At 40.3% G+C, this 19,701-nt stretch overlaps 1 protein-coding gene across 6 annotated transcripts in view; it reads right to left on the bottom strand.

The window, feature by feature from the left end:
- TAOK1 (TAO kinase 1) overlaps positions 1–19,701 on the bottom strand; it is a 160,303-nt gene that overhangs the window by 85,675 nt on the left and 54,927 nt on the right. For all 6 annotated transcript variants that reach the window (XM_031011033.3, XM_063705863.1, XM_055388589.2 and 3 more), the window contains one exon: positions 14,021–14,246. In XM_031011033.3, the coding sequence (XP_030866893.1) occupies positions 14,021–14,152 (132 nt within the window). In that variant the 5' untranslated portion in view covers positions 14,153–14,246. The remainder of the gene's footprint in view (positions 1–14,020; positions 14,247–19,701) is intronic.

Genomic DNA, 19,701 nt, shown 5'->3' on the forward strand with positions numbered 1-19,701 from the left:
GAGTTTAGTAAAAGGGTTAGAAACCATCTCAAACCATCTGTGCAAGAACTCGTTTTCAATTCAGGCTCTAATGAATTCCCAAAGACAAAATGTTCTAAAAGTGGATTGTAGTGATGGCTACAAAACTTGTATCTACTAAAAATAATTGAACTGTACACTTAAAACTGGTAGACCTATGGTATGTAAATTATACCTCATAAAACTTTTTTTTTTAAAAAAGGACAGCACCTGTAAAATTATACCTCAATAAAGGTTGCTTTAAAAAATTAAATAAGGGCCAGGCGCGGTGACTCACACCTGTAATCCCAGCACTCTGGGAGGCAGAGATGCGCGGATTGCGAGGTCAGGAGTCCGAGACCAGCCTGACCAACATGGTGAAACCCCGTCTCTACTAAAAATACAAAACAGCCAGGTGTGGTGGCGCACGTCTGTAATCCCAGCTACTCAGGAGGCTGAGGCAGGAGAATCGCTTGAACATGGCAGGCAGAGGTTGCAGTGAGCCGAGATCATGCCATTGCACTTGAGCCATTGCAGCCCAGCCTGGGCAACAGAGTGAGAGTCCATCTCAAAAAAAAAAAAATTAAATAAGACCAGGCATGGTGGCTTATGCCTATAATCCCAGCACTTTGGGAGGCCGAGGCGGGTGGATCACTTGAGGTCAGGAGTTCAAGACCAGCCTGGCCAACTTGGTGAAACCCCGTCTCTACCAAAAATATAAAAATTAGCCAGGCATAGTGGCACATGTCTGTCGTCCCAGCTACTCGGGAGGTTGAGGCACAAGAATCGCTTGAACCCAGAAGGCAGAGGTTGCAGTGAGTTGAGATTGCGCTACTGCACTCCAGCCTGAGCAACAGAGACCCTGTATCAAAAAAAAAAAAAAAAAAAAAAAAGACAGAGCTTATTATCTGTGTTCTGCTACATGAGTACAGTGAAGAACTAAGGACATTTTAATTTCAACTGCCAGTGGATTGGTTAGTGGAAACCTGTACCACTCACTGTAAAGGGTGAAGTAGATCTAGCCACTTAAGTCTTGTTAGATATGAATTTCTTTTTCCAAAATGTTCTCTACTCACCTACCTGTGAGCCCCCTGATTTTGATTAATAGGACTAAAAGGTCATGTAACAGCTTTATTGAGAAATAATTCATATACCATATAATTTACCCATTTTAATGTACACAATTCAATGGCCTTTAGTACATTCACAGATATGTGCAACCATTAGAAGGGTCAATTGCAGAACATTTTTTTTTCTTTTTTTTTTTTTGAGATGGAGTCTCGCTTGGTAGTCCAGGCTGGAGTGCAGCGCTGCGATCTCGGCTCACTGCAAACTCTGCCTCCCAGGTTCATGCCATTCTCCTGCCTCAGCCTCCTGAGTAGCTGGGACTACAGGTGCCTGCCACCACGCCCAGCTAATTTTTTTGTATTTTTTTTTTTAGTAGAGACGGGGTTTCATCGTGTTAGCCAGGATGGTCTCGATCTCCTGACCTCATGATCCATCTGTCTTGGCCTCCCATAGTGCTGGGATTACAGGCGTGAGCCACCGCGCCTGGCCCATAAACTCTTTAGCTATCAGTCTCCTGTCTCCTTACCTACCTCCCAGATCTAAGCAGTAATTTACTTTCTGTCCCTAGAGATTTGCCCATTCTGGACATTTCATACAAATGTAATCATATATGTGGTCTTTTGTAATTGACTTCTTTCATTTAGCATAATGTCAAAATTCATGACTAATGAGGTTGAGGATCTTTTCATGTGTTTCTTGGCCATTTGTATATTTTCTTTGAAGAAATCTTGATTCAAGGTCCTTTGCCTACTTTTAAAATTGAGTGTCTTTTTATTATTGAGTTGTAAGAGTTCTTCATATATTCAAGACCCAAGTCCCTTGTCAGATATATAATTTGCAAATATTTTCTCCTGTTGTCTTTTCACTGCTTTGAAGCAGGAAAGTTTTTAATCTTGAAGAAGTCCAATTTATCCTGTTGTTGTTGTTCACACTTTTAATGTCCCATCTAAGAAGGCTTTGCCAAAACAAATGTTATGCAGATTTATCCCTACATTTTCTTCTAAGAGTATTATAGTTTTAACTGTTAAACTTATGTCTCTCATCTATTTTGAGTTAATTTTTTTTTTTTTTTGAGATGGAGTCTTGCTCTGTCACCCAGGCTGGAGTGCGGTGGCGCGATCTCGGCTCACTGCAACCTCCACCTCCCGGGTTCAAGTGATTCTCTTGCCTCAGCCCCCGGAGTAGCTGGGATTACAAGCACATGCCACCATGCCCAGCTAATTTTTTTTATTTTCAGTAAAGATGGGGTTTCGCCATGTTGGCCAGGCTGGTCTCAAACTCCTGACCTTGGGTGATCTGCCCGCCTTGGCCTCCCAAAGTGCTGGGATTACAGACATGAGCCACCGTGTCTGGCCTGGGTTAATTTTTATATATAATATGAGGCAGCAGTCCAATTTCATTATTTTGCATTTACAAAGCAAAAAATTACCTAAAACAAAAATTATGGCATTGTATTATATGTTTATAATATATGTAGATACAATACATATGACAAGAATAGCATAAAGAATATGGAAAGGGATAAATAATTTCTACATTTTACTTGACATGATAGAATATTAACAAATGAACTTGAAAAAAAGATGGAATGTTCTAGTAGAAAGTAACAGTAAGAAAAGCTTGCAAAAGTGTTTGTTTACATAATAAAACACTGTGTAGAGCAGAACAAAATGAACTATAAGTAACTAACGAAGAACACAATACTACACATCATCTATTCTCACCTCCAGAGAGAAAAAGAGCAAAAACAAAATAAGTTGTAGTCCTAAAGACAAACTAGATGCTGTTGAGAGAAAAACGGGAACAGAAATAGTCAGAGAGAGTAGGAAAAAGAAAATACACACAATAAATAATTTTGTTTCAAACTAGGAAATTGTCTGTGAAGATACATTTGGGATCTATTTTAATAAATTCATAAGAATGATCTGAAATCACTATATCAATTAATTATATATAAATGGTCTTATGAGACTAATGTGAACAACACCAAACAATTTACTGTAATCCCTGAAAATATAAAACTTGCAAACCTGCTAAGAGAACACAGATTAGTAAAATCTTATACTAGGAAACAAGAGGTAAATATTACATCCCGTTTCAAGAAATGAACAAAAACCCACTTTGTTAGAAAGTAAATAAATGATTTCGCTGGGACCATACATGGTCTACCATATTTGTTAGCAAGCTGCCTGGTTCCCAAGCCAGTGTTCTCTTTGGCTTTTATATTATATTTCTTATTGTGTGACCCATCTACTGACATCACATTGGTTCTATTTAAGGTGTTGGAAACTAAAAGATTATGTTTATCTTCCTGGTAATCTAGAGACAGTGATCCTTTTGGACATCTGACTCTGGTTTAGTTTCAAATACTCACTATGATACCAGTCCTTGATTAGCTTGCCTGATGAAACAGCCATGCTGGCTGACTCAATTTGAGTATTTTTTAATTTAAGGTGATCCCTAACTGCCAATTAATTAAAATTCAGAAGTGTGTTAAAGAGCTATTTTTAGCCACCTAAAAAAATTTGACCAGAGGGTCCTTCCTTTAGATAGTCTATAAACAAACACTGCACATTTCATCCTGTCATGGAGTGGGGATGAGAGGAAATGTGACAACAGAACAGTGTGTGCATGGGTTTCTCTGATACCACAAAATATGAAGATTAGTGACCCAGAAATAGAATTGCAGCAAAAAGATTCAATTCTGGACTACATTCAAACTTTCCTCATCTACATGTTCATGTTTCCCACACATCAGTAAACATAACAGAAAAAACCTGCTTTGAGTTAATTAACCTTGACTCCTCTGTGCTTTCATTCAATTGTTTCTGGGTTGGTCCTAACCTGAATTGGAGAGTTTCCTGGCCCCCTAAATCAGCATTAAAAAAAAAAAAAATTTCGCTGTCTACATTTCATTACACAAATCTGTCAAACATATGACAAAGCTGGCACAGCACAGTGAACCCTTCTTATGCCTTCCTTTAGATCAGAAGTGAGCAAAGTTTTTCTCCAAAAGGCAAGTAGTAGAAATTTCAGGCTCTGTGGGCCGCATACAATCTATGTTGCATATTCTTCTTTATTTAATGTTAAAACTGTCCTTAGTTTAGGAGCTGAACAAAAACACATCACAGGTTGGATTTGGTGTCAGGGCTGTAGTTTGTTGGCCCTGTCTATAGAAAAATTCTTGGTTAACATTTTGCCACATTTCCTTTGAGATTTTCTATCTAAATATACCTTTTGTTATCATTATTTTATAATTAAAGAGCCATTAGAGAATATTCTGATCCTTAGTCCTAAAACACTTCTTCATGTATCTCCTAAGAACAAGAACATTCTCATGAATAACCAAAGTACAATTACCGTATGTAGAAAATTCAGCACTGATATAATATCATTATCCAGATGCATACATAGTACGCACTCAAATTTCACCAACGTTTGAGTAATGCTCTTTACAGGATTTTTTTTTCTAATCCAGGATCACACATTATGCCTAATTTCCGAGTCTCTCCTAAACCAGCTCCACATATCTGACTTAGAACAATTTGTTTTTGTTTTCTTGTTAGAATCTTATTTCTGAGACTATGAGACCTTCAACTACAGCTCTCTGAAATAATCCAGCTTGGGTAGAAGAATCTTAGCAATTATTACATAAGGAGGTGCAAACAACAGAGAATCACTTCCTCTCACTCTCTTTAATAATTCTACTCTAGGAGTGAGACACTACCACATGCACCCTTTATCTTATCAGAATATAAATGCTCTTTATTCTACTGATTAAAACTTTCATTCTCAACTGTTTACTCACCTCTCCACTCTCACTGCTATTAACTAAGCTCTCTGCATTTCTTTCATAAATTATTATAAAAGCATCCTAATCAGTCTCTCTGCTTCGATCTCTGATACATGCCAACCTTTCCTCTACATTAATACAAGAGTAAACTTTACTTCACAAATGGAAATAAAATATTTCTGTTGTACTTCAGTGGTTCCCTGAAGACTTCAGAATAAAGCCCATATTTCTTAGGGTAATGTAGCAGGTATTTCAAGAGCCCTTGATTATCTTTCTTTTCTCCCATTACATCTTTAGTTCCCACTATACCCTTGATCCTAGACATACCAACTTCAGTCATAATTGTCAAAAAAGACTACTGACAGGCCGGGTGTGGTGGCTCATGCCTGTAATCCCAGAACTTTGGTAGGCCGAGGCGGGTGGATCATGAGGTCAGGAGTTCGAGACTAGCCTGGCCAACATGGTGAAACCCGGTCTCTACTAAAAATACAAAAATTAGCCAGGTGTGCTGGCAAATGCCTGTAATCCTAGCTACTCAGGAGCCTGAGCCAGAAGAATTGCATGAACCCGGGAGGTGAAGGTTACAGTGAACTGAGATCGTGCCACTGCACTCTAGTCTGGGTGACAGAGCGAGACTCCGTCTCAGAAAAAAAAGACTACTGACAAAGTTCTAGAATTGGGATAATGCAATTTTATAGTTTTATTTTGAAAAAGTTAAATCATTGATATTTTGCCAAGATGGGACTTTGTCTCTTTAATAAAAGGAAAAGGGCAAGAAACATTACTTTCATCACTTTGTAGATCATACAGGCAGGCCTAAAGAGGTCTGAGGAAAACCCGCTGAAATTCAAAACTTTCCAATATAACAATGAAAGACCAACTGCTCCAAAACACCACATCTTTACAGAAGGATATATGAAAAGCCCAGGTAAGTACAAATAATATGACTAGTGAGGATGTGGAGAAAAGGGAACCCCTGTACACTATTGGGAATGTAAATTAGCACAACCACTATGAAGAAGAGTTTGGATGGAGGTTCTCCAAAACACTAGAAATAGAGCTACCATATCATCCAGCAATCCAACTATTAGGTATATGCCCAACATAAAGGAAATCAGTATTATCAAAGAGATATCTGCACTCTCATGTTTATTGCAGCACTATTCACAACAGCCAAGAGCTGGAAACAATGTAAGTGTCCACCAACAAATAGATAAAGAAAATGTGGTACATATATACAATGAAGTACTATTCGGCCATAAAAAAAGAATGAGGCCGGGTGTGGTGACTCATGCCTGTAACTGGGAGGCTGAGGCAGGTGGATCACTTGAGGTCAGGAGTTCGAGACCAGCCTGGCCAACATGATGAAATCCCATTTCTACTAAAAATAAAAAAAAAACAGCCAGGCGTGGGGGCGGGCGCCTGTAATCTCAGCTACTCGGGAGGCTGAGATAGGAGAATCACTTGAACCCAGCAGGCGGTGTTTGCAGTGAGCTGACAAAGCAGGCAATATATGTAAAACAATTATATAAAATTACCAGAGAGCAACAAATGCAGGCATAACTTTAGAGACTACAAACCTTGAAAAAACAACAGTACGCAAAATGAACTCCAAATTTACCCCAGCTTCATCTTTGAACTTGTGAAAGGAAAACAGAGTCCAAGAAGAAAGCTAGGCTGAGGAGACAGAAGCCAGAGTCAGAAGCTAACAAAAGCACAATCTCAGAAAAGGAAGCTGAAAAGCAGAAGCTCAAAAATCTACAAATTCTCCTTAAGTAACTGGCCAACATGGTGAAACCCCATCTCTAGTAAAAATACAAAAATTAGGCTGGGCACAGTGGCTCATGCCTATAATCTCAGCACTTTGGGAGGCCAAGGCGGGTGGATCTCTTGAGGTCAGGAATTCAAGACCAGCCTGGCCAACATGGTAAAATCCTGTCTCTACTAAAAATGCAAAAAAATAAAAAATAAAAATAAAATTACCTGGGCGTGGTGGTGCACGCCTATAATCCCAGCTACTCGGCAGGCTGAGGCAGGAGAATTGCTTGAACCCAGGAGGCAGAGGTTGCAGTGGGGCGAGATTGCAATACTGCATTCCAGCCTGGGCAAAAGAGTGAGACTCTGTCTCCCAAAAAAAAACAAATAAAAAAATTAAACAAAAAATAAAAATACAAAAAACTAATCAGGTGTGGTGGCGCATGTCTGTAATTCCAGCTACTGGGGAGGCTGAGACACGAGTATCACTTGAACCCAGAGGCAGAGGTTGCAGTGCGACAAGACTGTGCCATTGCACTCCAGCCTGGGTAAGAGAGCGAGACTTCGTCTCAAAACAAAAACAAAACAAAACAACAAAAACCATATTGAAATACTACTACACACCCACCAGAATGCAAATTAAAATGACTGTCAATACCAAATGCTGGAGACAATAAAGAGCAAACCAAATTATCATACACTGCTGATGGGACTGTAAAATTTTTACCTCTTGATAAAAACATCTGGGAATTGATTATAAAACTAACATAAACTTGCCTGATGACTCAACAACCCCATCCTTGATATTTACTGAAATCAAAACATCCATAAAAAATAACTGTGCATGAATTGTTCACAGCAACTTTATTCATAATAGCCAAAAACCGTAAACAGTAAAGCTTTCTGCCAACAGAAGAATGGAGAAACAAACTGTGGAGTAATCATATAACAGTGTTATGGTTAATTTTTTTTTTTTTTTCAAGACGGAGTCTCACTCTGTCGCCCAGGCTGGAGCCCAGTGGCGCAATCTCGGCTCACTGCAAGCTCCACCTCCCGGGTTCACGCCATTCTCCTGCCTTAGCCTCCCAAGTAGCTGGGACTACAGGCGTCCGCCACCACACCCGGCTAATTTTTTTGTATTTTTAGTAGAGACGGAGTTTCACCGTGTTAGCCAGGATGGTCTCGATCTCCTGACCTCCTGATCTGCCTGCCTCGGCCTCCCAAAGTGCTGAGATTACAGGCGTGAGCCACCGTGCCTGGCCTTTTGTTATGGTTAATTTTATCTGTCAACTGGGCTAGGCCATGGTACCCAGATCTTTAGTCAAATACTATTTATATGTTTCTGCAAAGGCATTGTTTGGATGGCACTTAAATCAGTAAACTCAGGCAAGGTGCAGTGGCTCACACCTGTAATCCCAGCACTTTGGGAGGCCGAGATGGGTGGATCGCCTGAGGTCAGGAGTTCAAGACCAGCCTGGCCAACATGGTGAAACCCCGTCTCTACTAAAAATACAAAAATTAGCCGGGCATGGTGGTGCGCACCTGTAATCTTAGCTACTCAGGAGGCTGAGGTGGGAGAATCACTTGAATCCAGGATATGGAGGTTGCAGTGAGCCGAGATCACGCCATTGCACTCCAGCCTAGGTTACAGAGCCACACTCCGTCTCAAAAAAAAAAAAAAAAAAAAGGCCAGGGGTGGTGGCTCAAGCCTGTAATCCCAGCACTGTGGGAGGCCGAGGCGGGCGGATCAGTTCAAGACCAGCCTGGCCAACATGGTGAAACCCCATCTCAACCAAAAAATACAAAAATTAGCCAGGTATGGTGGCATGCACCTGTATATTCCCATCTACTTGGAAGGCTGAGGTGGGAGAGGTGCTTGAACCCAGGAGGCGGAGGTTGCAGTGAGCCAGGATCATGCCACCGCACTGCAGCCTGGGAGACAGAGTGAGACTCTGTCTCAAAAAAAAAAAAAAAAAAGAAAAAGAAAAAGAAAAAAAGAGAAGAAAAGAATGGGAGAACGTTACAGAAATAGAACTATATGGCCAGATGCTGTGGCTCACGCCTGTAATCCCAGCACTTTGGGAGGCCGAGGAAGGCGGATCACAAGACCAGGAGATCGAGACCATCCCGGCTAACACAGTGAAACCCCGTCTCTATTAAAAATACAGAAAATTAGCCAGGCGTGGTGGCAGGCGCCTGTAGTCCCAGCTACTTGGGGGGCTGACGCAGGAGAATGGAGTGAACCCGGGAGGCAGAGCTTGCAGTGAGCTGAGATCACACCACTGCACTCCAGCCTAGGCGACAGAGCGAGACTCCGTTTTAAAAACAAAACAAAACAAAAAAAGAAATAGAACTATATGAGAACATTATAGGTTGAGTATACCCTGTGCAAAATGCTTGGGACCAGAAGTGTTTCAGATTTCAAATTTTTTCACATTTTGGAATATTTGCATTATACTTACTGGCTGGGTATCCCCAGTCTGAAAATCCAAAATCTGAAATGCTCCAACGAGCATTGGATTTTCAGATTTGGGATGCTCAACCTGTAACAGACAAATTCCTAGAAACTTACAAACTAAACTAACTCAAGAAAATCGAAAATCTCAACAGACCTATCATAAGTAAAGAGATTGAATCTGTAATCAAAAACCTCCCAAGAAAGAAAAGTTCAGAACCAAATGGCTTCCCTAGGAAATTCTACCAAACATTTTTTTTTTTTCCGGAGACAGAGTCTCGCTCTATCCCCCAGGCTGGAGTGCAGTGGCATGATCTTGGCTCACTGCAACCTCCACCTCACGGACGGGTTCAAGCGATTCTCATGCCTCAGTTCCCCAAGTAGCTGGGACTACAGGCATGCACCACCACACTCAACTTATTTTTGTATTTTTAGTAGAGACGGGGTTTTGACATGTTGGCCAGGCTGGTCTCGAACTCCTGACCTCAGGTGATCTGTCTGCCTTGGCCTCCCAAAGTGCTGGGATTACAGGCATGAGCCACCGCGCCCGGCCCTACCAAACATTTAAAGAAGACTAATACCAATCCTTCACAAACTCTATCAAAAAATAGAAAAGAAGGGAACACTTCCTAACTCACCCTATGAAGCCAGTATTACCCTGATGCCAACACTAGATAAAGACATCACAAGAAAACTACAGACCAGCATCTCTTACAAATGTGGAATGAAAAATTCCCAACACCATACTAGCAAACAGAAACCTAGAGCATATTAAAAGAATTACAAACCGTGATGAAGTTTGATTTATCACAGACATGTAAGGGTGATTTAAACTAACAAAATCAATCAATTTGATATACCACATTAATAAAATGAAGGGAAAAAAAAACACATGATCCAGCTTGATGCAGAAAAGGCATTTGACAGAATCCAATACTTTCATGATAAAAACGCTCAAAAAAACAGGAATAAAGGGAACTTCTTCAACATGATAAAGGGTATTTATTAAAAACCCAGTGCTAACACCATACTCAATAGTAAAAGGCTGAAAAGGCTTTCTCACTACTATCAGGAACAAGACAACATGCTCACTTTCACCACGGCTGTTCAACACTGTACTGGAAGTTCTAGCCCAGGGTATTAAGACAGGAAAAACGAAAGCCATTCAAGTTGAAAAGAAAGAAGTAAAACCATCTCCATTTGCAAATGATATAATACTGTACGTAGAAATTTCAAAGAATCCAACAGAAAGATACTAGAACATACAAACTCAGCAGAGTTGTAGGGTACAAGATGAAGATACAAAAAACAGCTATGTTTCTATACATCAGCAATGAACAATTTCAAACGGAATTAAGAAAGTAATTCCACTTACACTAGCATCTAAAAGAATAAAATACATAGGAATGACCAGATGCAGTGGCTCACACCTGTAATCCCAGCACTTTGGGAGGCTGAGGCAGGCAGATCACTTGAGGTCAGGAGTTCGAGACCAGCCTGGCCAACATGGTGAAACCCTGTCTCTACTAAAAATACAAAAATTAGCCAAGTGTGGTGGTCTGTGCCTGTAATCCCAGCAACTTAGGAGGCTGAGGCAGGAGAATCACCTGGGAGGCAAAGGTTGCAGTGAGCAAAGATCGTGCCACTGTACTCCAGCCTGGGTGACAAAGCAAGACTGTCTCAACAAAAAACAAAAAACACCATCCTGGCTAACACAGTGAAACCCCGTCTCTACTAAAAATACAAAAAATTAGCTGGGCATGGTGGCATGCTCCTGTAGTCCCAGCTACTTGAGAGGCTGAGGCAGGAGAATCATTTGAACCCGGGAGGCCGAGGTTGCAGTGAGCCGAGATCACACCACTGCACTCTAACCTGGGTGACAGGGTGAGACTCTGTCTCAAAAACAAAAAAAACAAAAAAACAAAAAAACCTAAGAATATGTTGCATGGAGGTGAAACATTTGCAACTAAATGCAAAATAATGCTCAAAGAAATTAAAGCTATAAATAAATGTTTAGAAAGACATTCTGTGTTCATGGATTAGAAGACTTAATATTATTAAGACAGTGATCTATAGATCTACCAAAAGTGATCTATAGAGTCAACACAATCCCTATCAAAATTCTAAGTCTTTTTTTGCAGAAATAAAAAAGCCACGTCAACTGGAAAGTGGTAATAAGAAAAAAAAAGCCAATCCTCAAATTCACATGAAATTTCAAGGAGCTCTGAAACAAACCTTAAGAAGAATAACAAAGTTGGAGGAATAAAACCTCTTGATCTCAAACTTACCACAAAGCTACAGTCATCAAAACGGTGTGGTACTGACATAAAGATAGACATACAGATAAATGGAATAGAATTAAGAGATCAGAAATTAATCTACAAAATATGATCAACTGATTTGACAAGGATGCCAAGACAATTCAATGGGGGAAATAACAGTCTCTTTAACAGATGTACTGGGAAAACTGGATTTACCCACACAAAAGAATGAAGTTGGGGCCAGGTGTGGTGGCTCACACCTATAATCTCAGCACTTTTGTGAGGCCAAGGTGGGTGGAATGCTTGTGCCCAGGAGTTCAACACCAGCCTGGGCAACATAGCAAAACCCCATTTCCAAAAAAAAAAAAAAAAGCAAAAAAATTAGCTGGGCCTGGTGGTGCACGCTTGTGGTCCCAGCTATTCTGGAGGCTGAGGTGGGAGGAACACCTGAGCCCACGGAGGCTGAGGACGTAGTGAGCCATGATGACACTGCTGCACTCCAGCCTGGGCAACAGAGTGAGAGACCCTGTCTCAAAAAAAAAAAACAAAAAAACCTAAGTGAATGAAGTTAGACCTCTACCTCACACCATATATAAAAACTAACTCAAAATATAGCTAGACATGGTGGCATGCACCTGTAATCCCAGCTACTCGAGAGGTTGAGGCAGGAGAATTGCTTGAACCCGGGAGGCGGAGGTTGCAGTGAGCTGAGAACGCACCACTGCACTCCAGCCTGGGCAACAGAGTGACGCTCTGTCTCAAAACAACAAAAACAAAACAAAACAAAAAGTCTAACTCAAAATAGGCCAGGTGTGGTGGCTCACACCTGTAATCCCAACACTTCAGGAGGCTAAGGCAAGAGGATCACTTGAGGTCAGGAGTTTGAGACCAGCCTGGCCAACATGGCAAAACCCCGTCTCTACTAAAAAGACAAAAATTAGCCAGGGGTTAGTAGCACGTGCCTATAGGAGATCGAGACCATCTTGGCTAACACGGTGAAACCCTGTCTCTACTAAAAATACAAAAAATTAGCCGGGCATGGTGGTGGGCGCCTGTAGTCCCAGCTACTCGGGAGGCTGAGGCAGGAGAATGGCATGAACCCGGGAGGCGGAGCTTGCAGTGAGCCAAGATCGCGCCATTGCACTCCAGCCTGGGCGATAGAGCGAGACTCCATCTCAAAAAAAAAAAAAAAAAGTAAGCCAGAAACTAACGGTCAAATATTGTACGATTTCTTTTTTATGAAGTATCCAGAATAGGCAAATCCATAGACATAGAACAAAGACTGGTGCAGCTGCTGTGGTGCTGCAACAAACAAACACAGAATACTGTAGGAACCTGCAAATCCACTCCTAGGTACATACTCAAAATTGAAAACAGGGACTCAACCAGATACACATCAATGTTCATGGCAGCATCATTCACAATAGTCAAAATGGAAACAACCCATGTGTTCATCAACAGATGTATAGATAAACAAATTATGGTTTAATATACAATGGAATATTATTCAGCTATAAAGAAGAATGAAGTTCTCACAGATACTGCAATATGGATGAAGCTCAAAAACAATCAGTTAAATAATATAAGCTAGAAACAAAAGAATAAATATTGTTTGACTCCATTTCTATGAATATCTAGAAATATCTAAGCAAATTCATCGAGACCAAGGGAGATTACAGGTACCAGGGGCTGGGTGGAGGGTGAAATGGGAGTTACTGTCAGTGGATATAGAGTTTCTATTTCAGGTGATGAAAATGTTTCAGAAGTAGATGGTGGTAATGTTTGTGCAAATGTTAAAAAATAATTAAAACAGCAAATTTGATAAGTTTTTTTAATTCACACGCACACATAAATGCATATAAAAGAAACAGACTTTGGTATATCTGTCAAATAATAATCCTAGACCTCCACAAGACTAAGACTGACTCTGAATGGGACTTTACAGAAGTAGAAATCAGTGAAAGTCTGTGTTCTGCAGTATTTAACTCTACAGCAATGCAAGCCATGAGACTTATAAAAAAGGTGTGCTAAGAATTCTAAAAAAGTAACACATAAGTTAAAGCAAATTTTTTTTTCTTTTTCTTTCTTTCATTTGTTTATTTATTTATTTATGTATGTATTTATTTTTTGTGACAGGATCTGCTCTGTTGCCCAGGCTGAAATGCAGTGGTACAATCTCGGCTCGCTGCAACCTCTGCCTCTTGGGCTCAGGTGATTCTCTGGCCTCAGCCTCCTGAGTACCTGGAACTACAGGTGTGCACCACCACACCTGGCTAAGTCTTGTATTTTTTGTAGAGGCAGGGTTTCACCATGTTGCCCAGGGTGGTCTCAAACTCCTGGACTCAAGCAATCCACCCAACCTTGCCTCCCAAAGTACTAGGATTACAGGTGTGAGCCACCAAGCCTGGCCCACAAAATAATATTCTTTCTCATTTTTTCAATAATCCAAGAAGTTCAATAAATAAAATTATTTTCATATTTGAATTTTACACACACACACACACACACACACACACACACAGACACACACACTCACCCACGCTCTCGCTCTCACGCTCAGTCTCTCTCCCCCCTATGCAAGTGACTATAAAATGACTATGGCCTATATCTCTTTTCATTACTATATTTTGCTCTGTCAGGAGTGGACATTAAGTAAATTTTAGTCACTGACATCAAGCCACTAACACTTACAAAATACACTGCTCCAAAGCTTCCATGGCCAATTTCTCTGAGATCTGTGAAGAGCTTCTCTGGATCTTCTTTGAAGAAGAGCTCTGCAATTTCAGGGTCCTTCAGGCTGCCTGCTCTGTTAGTTGATGGCATCCTGCTGAGCAGTCAGCTGTCTTGATTCTAATTTTATACTGCTATCCCGATCCTTGGTTCATCTGTATGAATGAAGTCACGTTGGCATAAACTACTGTAGAAAAATAGAAAAAAAAGGTCAGAAAAGGCAAAAACTGCTAAGAATAATTAGTATAAGGTCATATACTGATCTACAAATTTATCTCATATCTAGAATTTCACTGAAAAGGCAGTGTGGGTACTACTGCAGTAGCTCCTAAACCTGTTTCATCATCATAAACACACCATGGTACTTCAAAAACAGATTCCTACTATACAGCACTTTAAAAAAATGAGATAATCTTTGTATCTTGGGAGGTTTTCTAAGTCAATACTTAAAAATTTATCCACTTCTGATGCAGTCATCTCATCAATAGAGAAGATAATATAAAAGAGACTATTTTAAAAATACACAATAACGCAAGATGTGCCCACAGTATTTTTGACAACAGGAAACTTCTTTTCTTTTCAGATACCGTATGCTAGTGTACTAATCAACTCTAACAGACATTCAAAGAAAAATATAGTGGGAGAAAGTAATGTATTTCACAGACAACTGTTTCTCCATAAACTTGATTCACCTGATTCACATTAAAATATGCCCTTTATCAACTGTTTCATTAAATAAGTAGAAATACAGATAACCAGAAAACTTCCTGGCAGTTGTCCTATCAATTCCTTTATATCAGATTACCCAGTTTTAATACTGGCTGTCATAGCCAGACTCAGTGGCTCATGCCTGTAATCCCAGCTCTTTGGGAGGTCAAGGCAGGAGGATCGCTTGAGACCAGGAGTTCATGACCAGCCTGGGTAATATGGTAAGATCCTGCCTCTACAAAAATAAATTTAAAAAATTAGCCAAGAGTGGTGTCATGCACTTATAGTCCTGGCTACTTTGGCGGCTAAGGCGGAAGGATCACTGGAGTTCAGGAGGTCAAGGTTGCACTGAGCTATGATCACACCACTGCACTCCAGCCTGGGCAACAGGGTGAGATCCTGTCTCAAAACAAAACAAAACAAAACAAAACAAAACAAAACAAAACTGGATGTCATAATTAAGAGGCTTTGGAACCTGGACTCTAGAAACACTGCTGGATAGGAATCCCAGCAACACTAGTTCTGAAATTAGGTAGTATCATTTTCCTAATCTGTAAAATGAATATAGGCCAGGTGTGAAAGTTCACATCTGTAATCCAAGCATTTTGAGAGGTCAAAGTGCAAGGATCACTTGCGGCCAGGAGCTTGAGACCAGCTCAGACAACACAGCAAGATCTTCCAATACAAAAAAATTACAAAATTAGCTGGGTGGTGTGGTGTGCTCCTATAGTCCTAGCTACTTGGGAGACTGAGGTGGGAGGATCATTTGTGCCCAGAGGTTCGAGGTTACAGTGAGTGATGATCACCCCATGGCATTCCAGCCTGGGCAAGAGAGAGAGACCCTGTTTATTAGATGAAAGAAAGGAAAGGAAAGGAAAAAGGAAATAAAAAGGAAAGGAAAGAAAAGAAAAGGTAAAGGAAGGAAGGAGGAAATAATCTACTTCACAGTGTAATCGGGAGGGTTAAATGAGTTAATAAATGAAAGCATAGAGTAATACTCTGGAGTAATAAGCACTACAATAAGTGTTAGCTATTTTCTTTTAACTTGTTCAAATTCAACAATTTTTAAAAACTCCAAAATTGATTTCATCAGGCTTTATTTTTTCCTTTTTTGAGACGGAGTCTCACTCTGTCACCCAGGCTGGAGTGCAACGGCACAATCTCAGCTCACTGCAACACCCATCTCCCAGGTTCAAGCAATTCTCCTGCCTCAGCCTCCCAAGTAGCTGGGACTACAGGCACGCACCACCGCCCCCGGCTAATTTTTGTATTTTTAGTAGAGACGGGGATTCACCATGTTGGCCAGGCTGGTCTCGAACTCCTGACCTCAAGTGATCTGCCTGCCTCAGCCTCCCAAAGTGCTGGGATTACAGGCATAAGCCACCACACCTGGCCTGATTTCATCAGACTTTTAAGAGAAAAAAACAGCTCCATCCAATTCTTGTCAAGTAACAAGCAATTTTAATTCTTGCTAGAAAACTTTGTAACTATATAAAATACATTTATATGTCTTTTGTACCCCCCTAAATTAACACCACACTGCAATAAAAATATACAAATTCTTAATTTGCATTCAATTTCTAACATATATCCAAGGCTGCCCCATATACTTTTACCAATTTCCCTGTTCTAGAAGTTCCCTGGAGCAGTCTCAATCACAGTTCTTCCAAGAATATGTGACCATAGCAAAGTCACTTAACTTCTCATCCCTAAACTGAGTAGGCTGAACTAAATTCCATATAAAGTATTAATTTTCAATTAATCAAACTATTAAAAAAACAAACTTCAGTGTTACTTAAGACCGTAGTTAAGAATTTTGAATGATTAAGTTTTAGTGCCCTTATTACAAGAATTATTTTACATTAAAATTTTCTAGCTGGGTCCATGATCGGCATCTTCTTTCTTATCTACCTAACAAATTCCCACTCAAAGTCTTCCAAGATTTAGATTAAATGTCATAATGTTTGCAAAACCTTAACTCTATTAGAAAAGTCAGTTACTCTCCCTTTATGCCCCCAAAGCATCCTGCCGCATTTACCGTATTATATTGCAATTATTTAACTCTCTCTTTCCTAAACAAGCAGGCACAATGTCTCATTCATTTTTGTATCATCTCTCCAGCTTCCACCCCTTACCATCTACAGTTATTATATAAATATTGCTGAATAAAATAATACACTTAATTATCTTCTATGTAACTCCTAAAAATGATTTCACTTCCACAAATACTTACAGAACAAACAGTATGCATAAGACTATGATATACAAAAACTTTAAAGTTGTTAAGAACAGAGAAAATGCAGGATAGCAACTTCCAGAAATTCAGAGAGACAAGAGATAATTAGGGAATTGAAATACTTGTTCTACCAAAGACCAAACGACAACACAATACTATCACCATCACAAGAGTAAAATACTAAAACAAAAAGACAAGGAAATTAATAACCTAAAAGACCCAGAAACAAACCCATGTATGTCTATCTTGGAATTTAACACACACAGTTAAAGGAGAAGAAATAAAGGTTGAGAAAACTTGACAATCCATTTGGAAAAAAAGTTATATGCCTATCACATATCTTACCATAAACATTACTGCTAAATGGCTAAAAAAGGCATCTCGAATCAATGGGAAAAAGATTGATTTGATAAAAATGTGTTTTTGAGAGCGCCTAATAGCCATGTGAGAGAAAAATTATACCTTTTCCTCAAACCGAACATCAGAATTACATAGGGATCAGATACACAAATATAAAAAAAGAAACTATACGAGTACTGGGAGGAAATATGAGTAAATTTCTTTGTAACCAGTGTGAAGAAACTTATCTATGATCTACATGCAAAGCAGTAAGAAAAAAACATATTTGACAATATAAAAAAGAAAGCTTGAGAGGAACACAGTAAAAGATACCAAAAATAATTAAAAAAAGATAAACTCGGTATGAAAGCAGGAAGTACATCTGTAAGAATTAAAAAAAAAAAAAAAAAAAAAAAAAGACCAGGTGCCGTGGCTCACGCCTGTAATCCCAGCACTTTGGGAGGCTGAGGCGGGTGGGTCGCCTGAGGTCAGAAGTTCAAAACCAGCCTGGCCAACATGGGAAACCCTGTCTCTACTAAAAATACAAAAATTAGCCGGGCGCGGTGGTAAGCAACTGTAATCCCAGCTACTCGGGAAGCTGAGGCAGGAGAATCGCTTGAACCCAGGAGGCAGAGGATGCCCTGAGCCAAGATCGTGTCATTGCACTGCAGCCTGGGCAACATAGCGACACTCTGTCTCAAAAAAAAAAAAAAAAAAATAAAATAAAATAAAAAGGCCAGGTGAGGTAGCTTGCACCTGTAATCCCAACACTTTCGGAGGCCAAGGTTGGCAGATCACTTGAGGTCAGGAGCTTGAGACCAGCCTGCCAGCCTGACCAACATGGCGAAACCCTGTCTCTGCTAAAAATACAAAAATTAGCCAGGTATAGTAGCGCATGCCTGTAGTCCCAGCTACTCGGGAGGCTGAGGTGGGAGAATTGCTTGAATCCGGGAGGTGAAGGCTGCAGTGAGCAGACTGTGCCATTGCCCTCCAGTCTGGGTGACACAGCGAGACCCTGTCTCAAATAATAAGATAAACTTTTAAAAAGTTTGAAACTTACATAAGAGTTAATATCCTTAACAATGTGGAGTTTTGAAAAACAGAGAAGAAATGGACAACATCCTAATACCCCTAATATAGTTACTAAAAACGGGGGAAGCCAGACATGGTGGTGGGTGCCTATAGTCCCAGCTACCCAGGAGGCTCAGGCAGGAGAATCACTTTGTGCCCAGGAGTGTGAGGTTGTAGTGCACTCTGATCATGCCTGCAAATAGTCACTGCACTCCAGCCCGGGCAACAAAGTGAGACCTCTTCCCTTAAAAAAAAAAAAAAAAGCCAGGCACAGTGGCTGACTCCTGTAATACCAGCACTTTGGGAGGCTAAGGCAGGTGGATCATCCCTAGTCAGGAGTTTGAGACTAGCCTGGCCAACATGGTGAAACTTTGCCTCTACTAAAAATACTAAAAATTAGATGGACATAGTGGTGCACGCCTGTAATCCCAGCTACTCAGGAGGCTGAAGCAGGAGAATCGCTTGAACCTGGGAGGCGGAGGCTGCAGTGAGCTGAGATTGTGCCATTGTACTCCAGCCTGGGCAACAAGAGCACAACTCCATCTCAAAAAAAAAAAAAAAAAGGTACAGTAAAAATACAATTACTATAATCTTATGGGAGCATGGTTGTACGTGTGGTCCACTGTTGACTGAAAACATCGTTACATGGTGCATGACTGCATTTGGAAAGTGAATGACATACTTCTAAGTAACTCATGAGTCAATAATGAAGTTTTGAGGAAAATTAGAAAAAGACTATGAACTGAATAAAAACTAAAATACAGCCTGGGTGCGGTGGCTCACGCCTGTAATCTCAGCACTTTGGGAGGCCGAGGCAGGCGGATCACGAGGTCAGGAGATCGAGACCATCCTGGCTAACATGGTGAAACCCTGTCTCTACTAAAAACACAAAAAACTAGCTGGGCGTGGTAGTGCACACCTGTAGTCCCAGCTACTCGGTAGGCTGAGGGAGGAGAATGGTGTGAAAGAAAGAAAAAAGCAAGTTAAGCCAAAAGTAAATATAAGGAAGGAAATACTAAATAGAACAGAAATCAGTGAAATAGAAAACAAAAGGCCAATAGAGAAAAAAATCAAGTCAAAAATTGGTTATTTGGGAGGAAGCAGAGGAAGTCAGTAAGACAGAAAGGCCTCTAGCCAAACTAACAAAGGAAAACAAGCAGACATAAATTACCAATAATGCAAACAAAAGAGAGTATATCACTACAGACCCTATACACATTAAAAAGATGAGGAAATACAACGAACAGCTGTAAGCTCATAAATCTGATAACACAGATGAAATGGACAA

Source organism: Gorilla gorilla, chromosome 4, assembly GCF_029281585.2.
Source record: "Gorilla gorilla gorilla isolate KB3781 chromosome 4, NHGRI_mGorGor1-v2.1_pri, whole genome shotgun sequence".
Taxonomy (NCBI): Eukaryota; Metazoa; Chordata; class Mammalia; order Primates; family Hominidae; genus Gorilla; species Gorilla gorilla.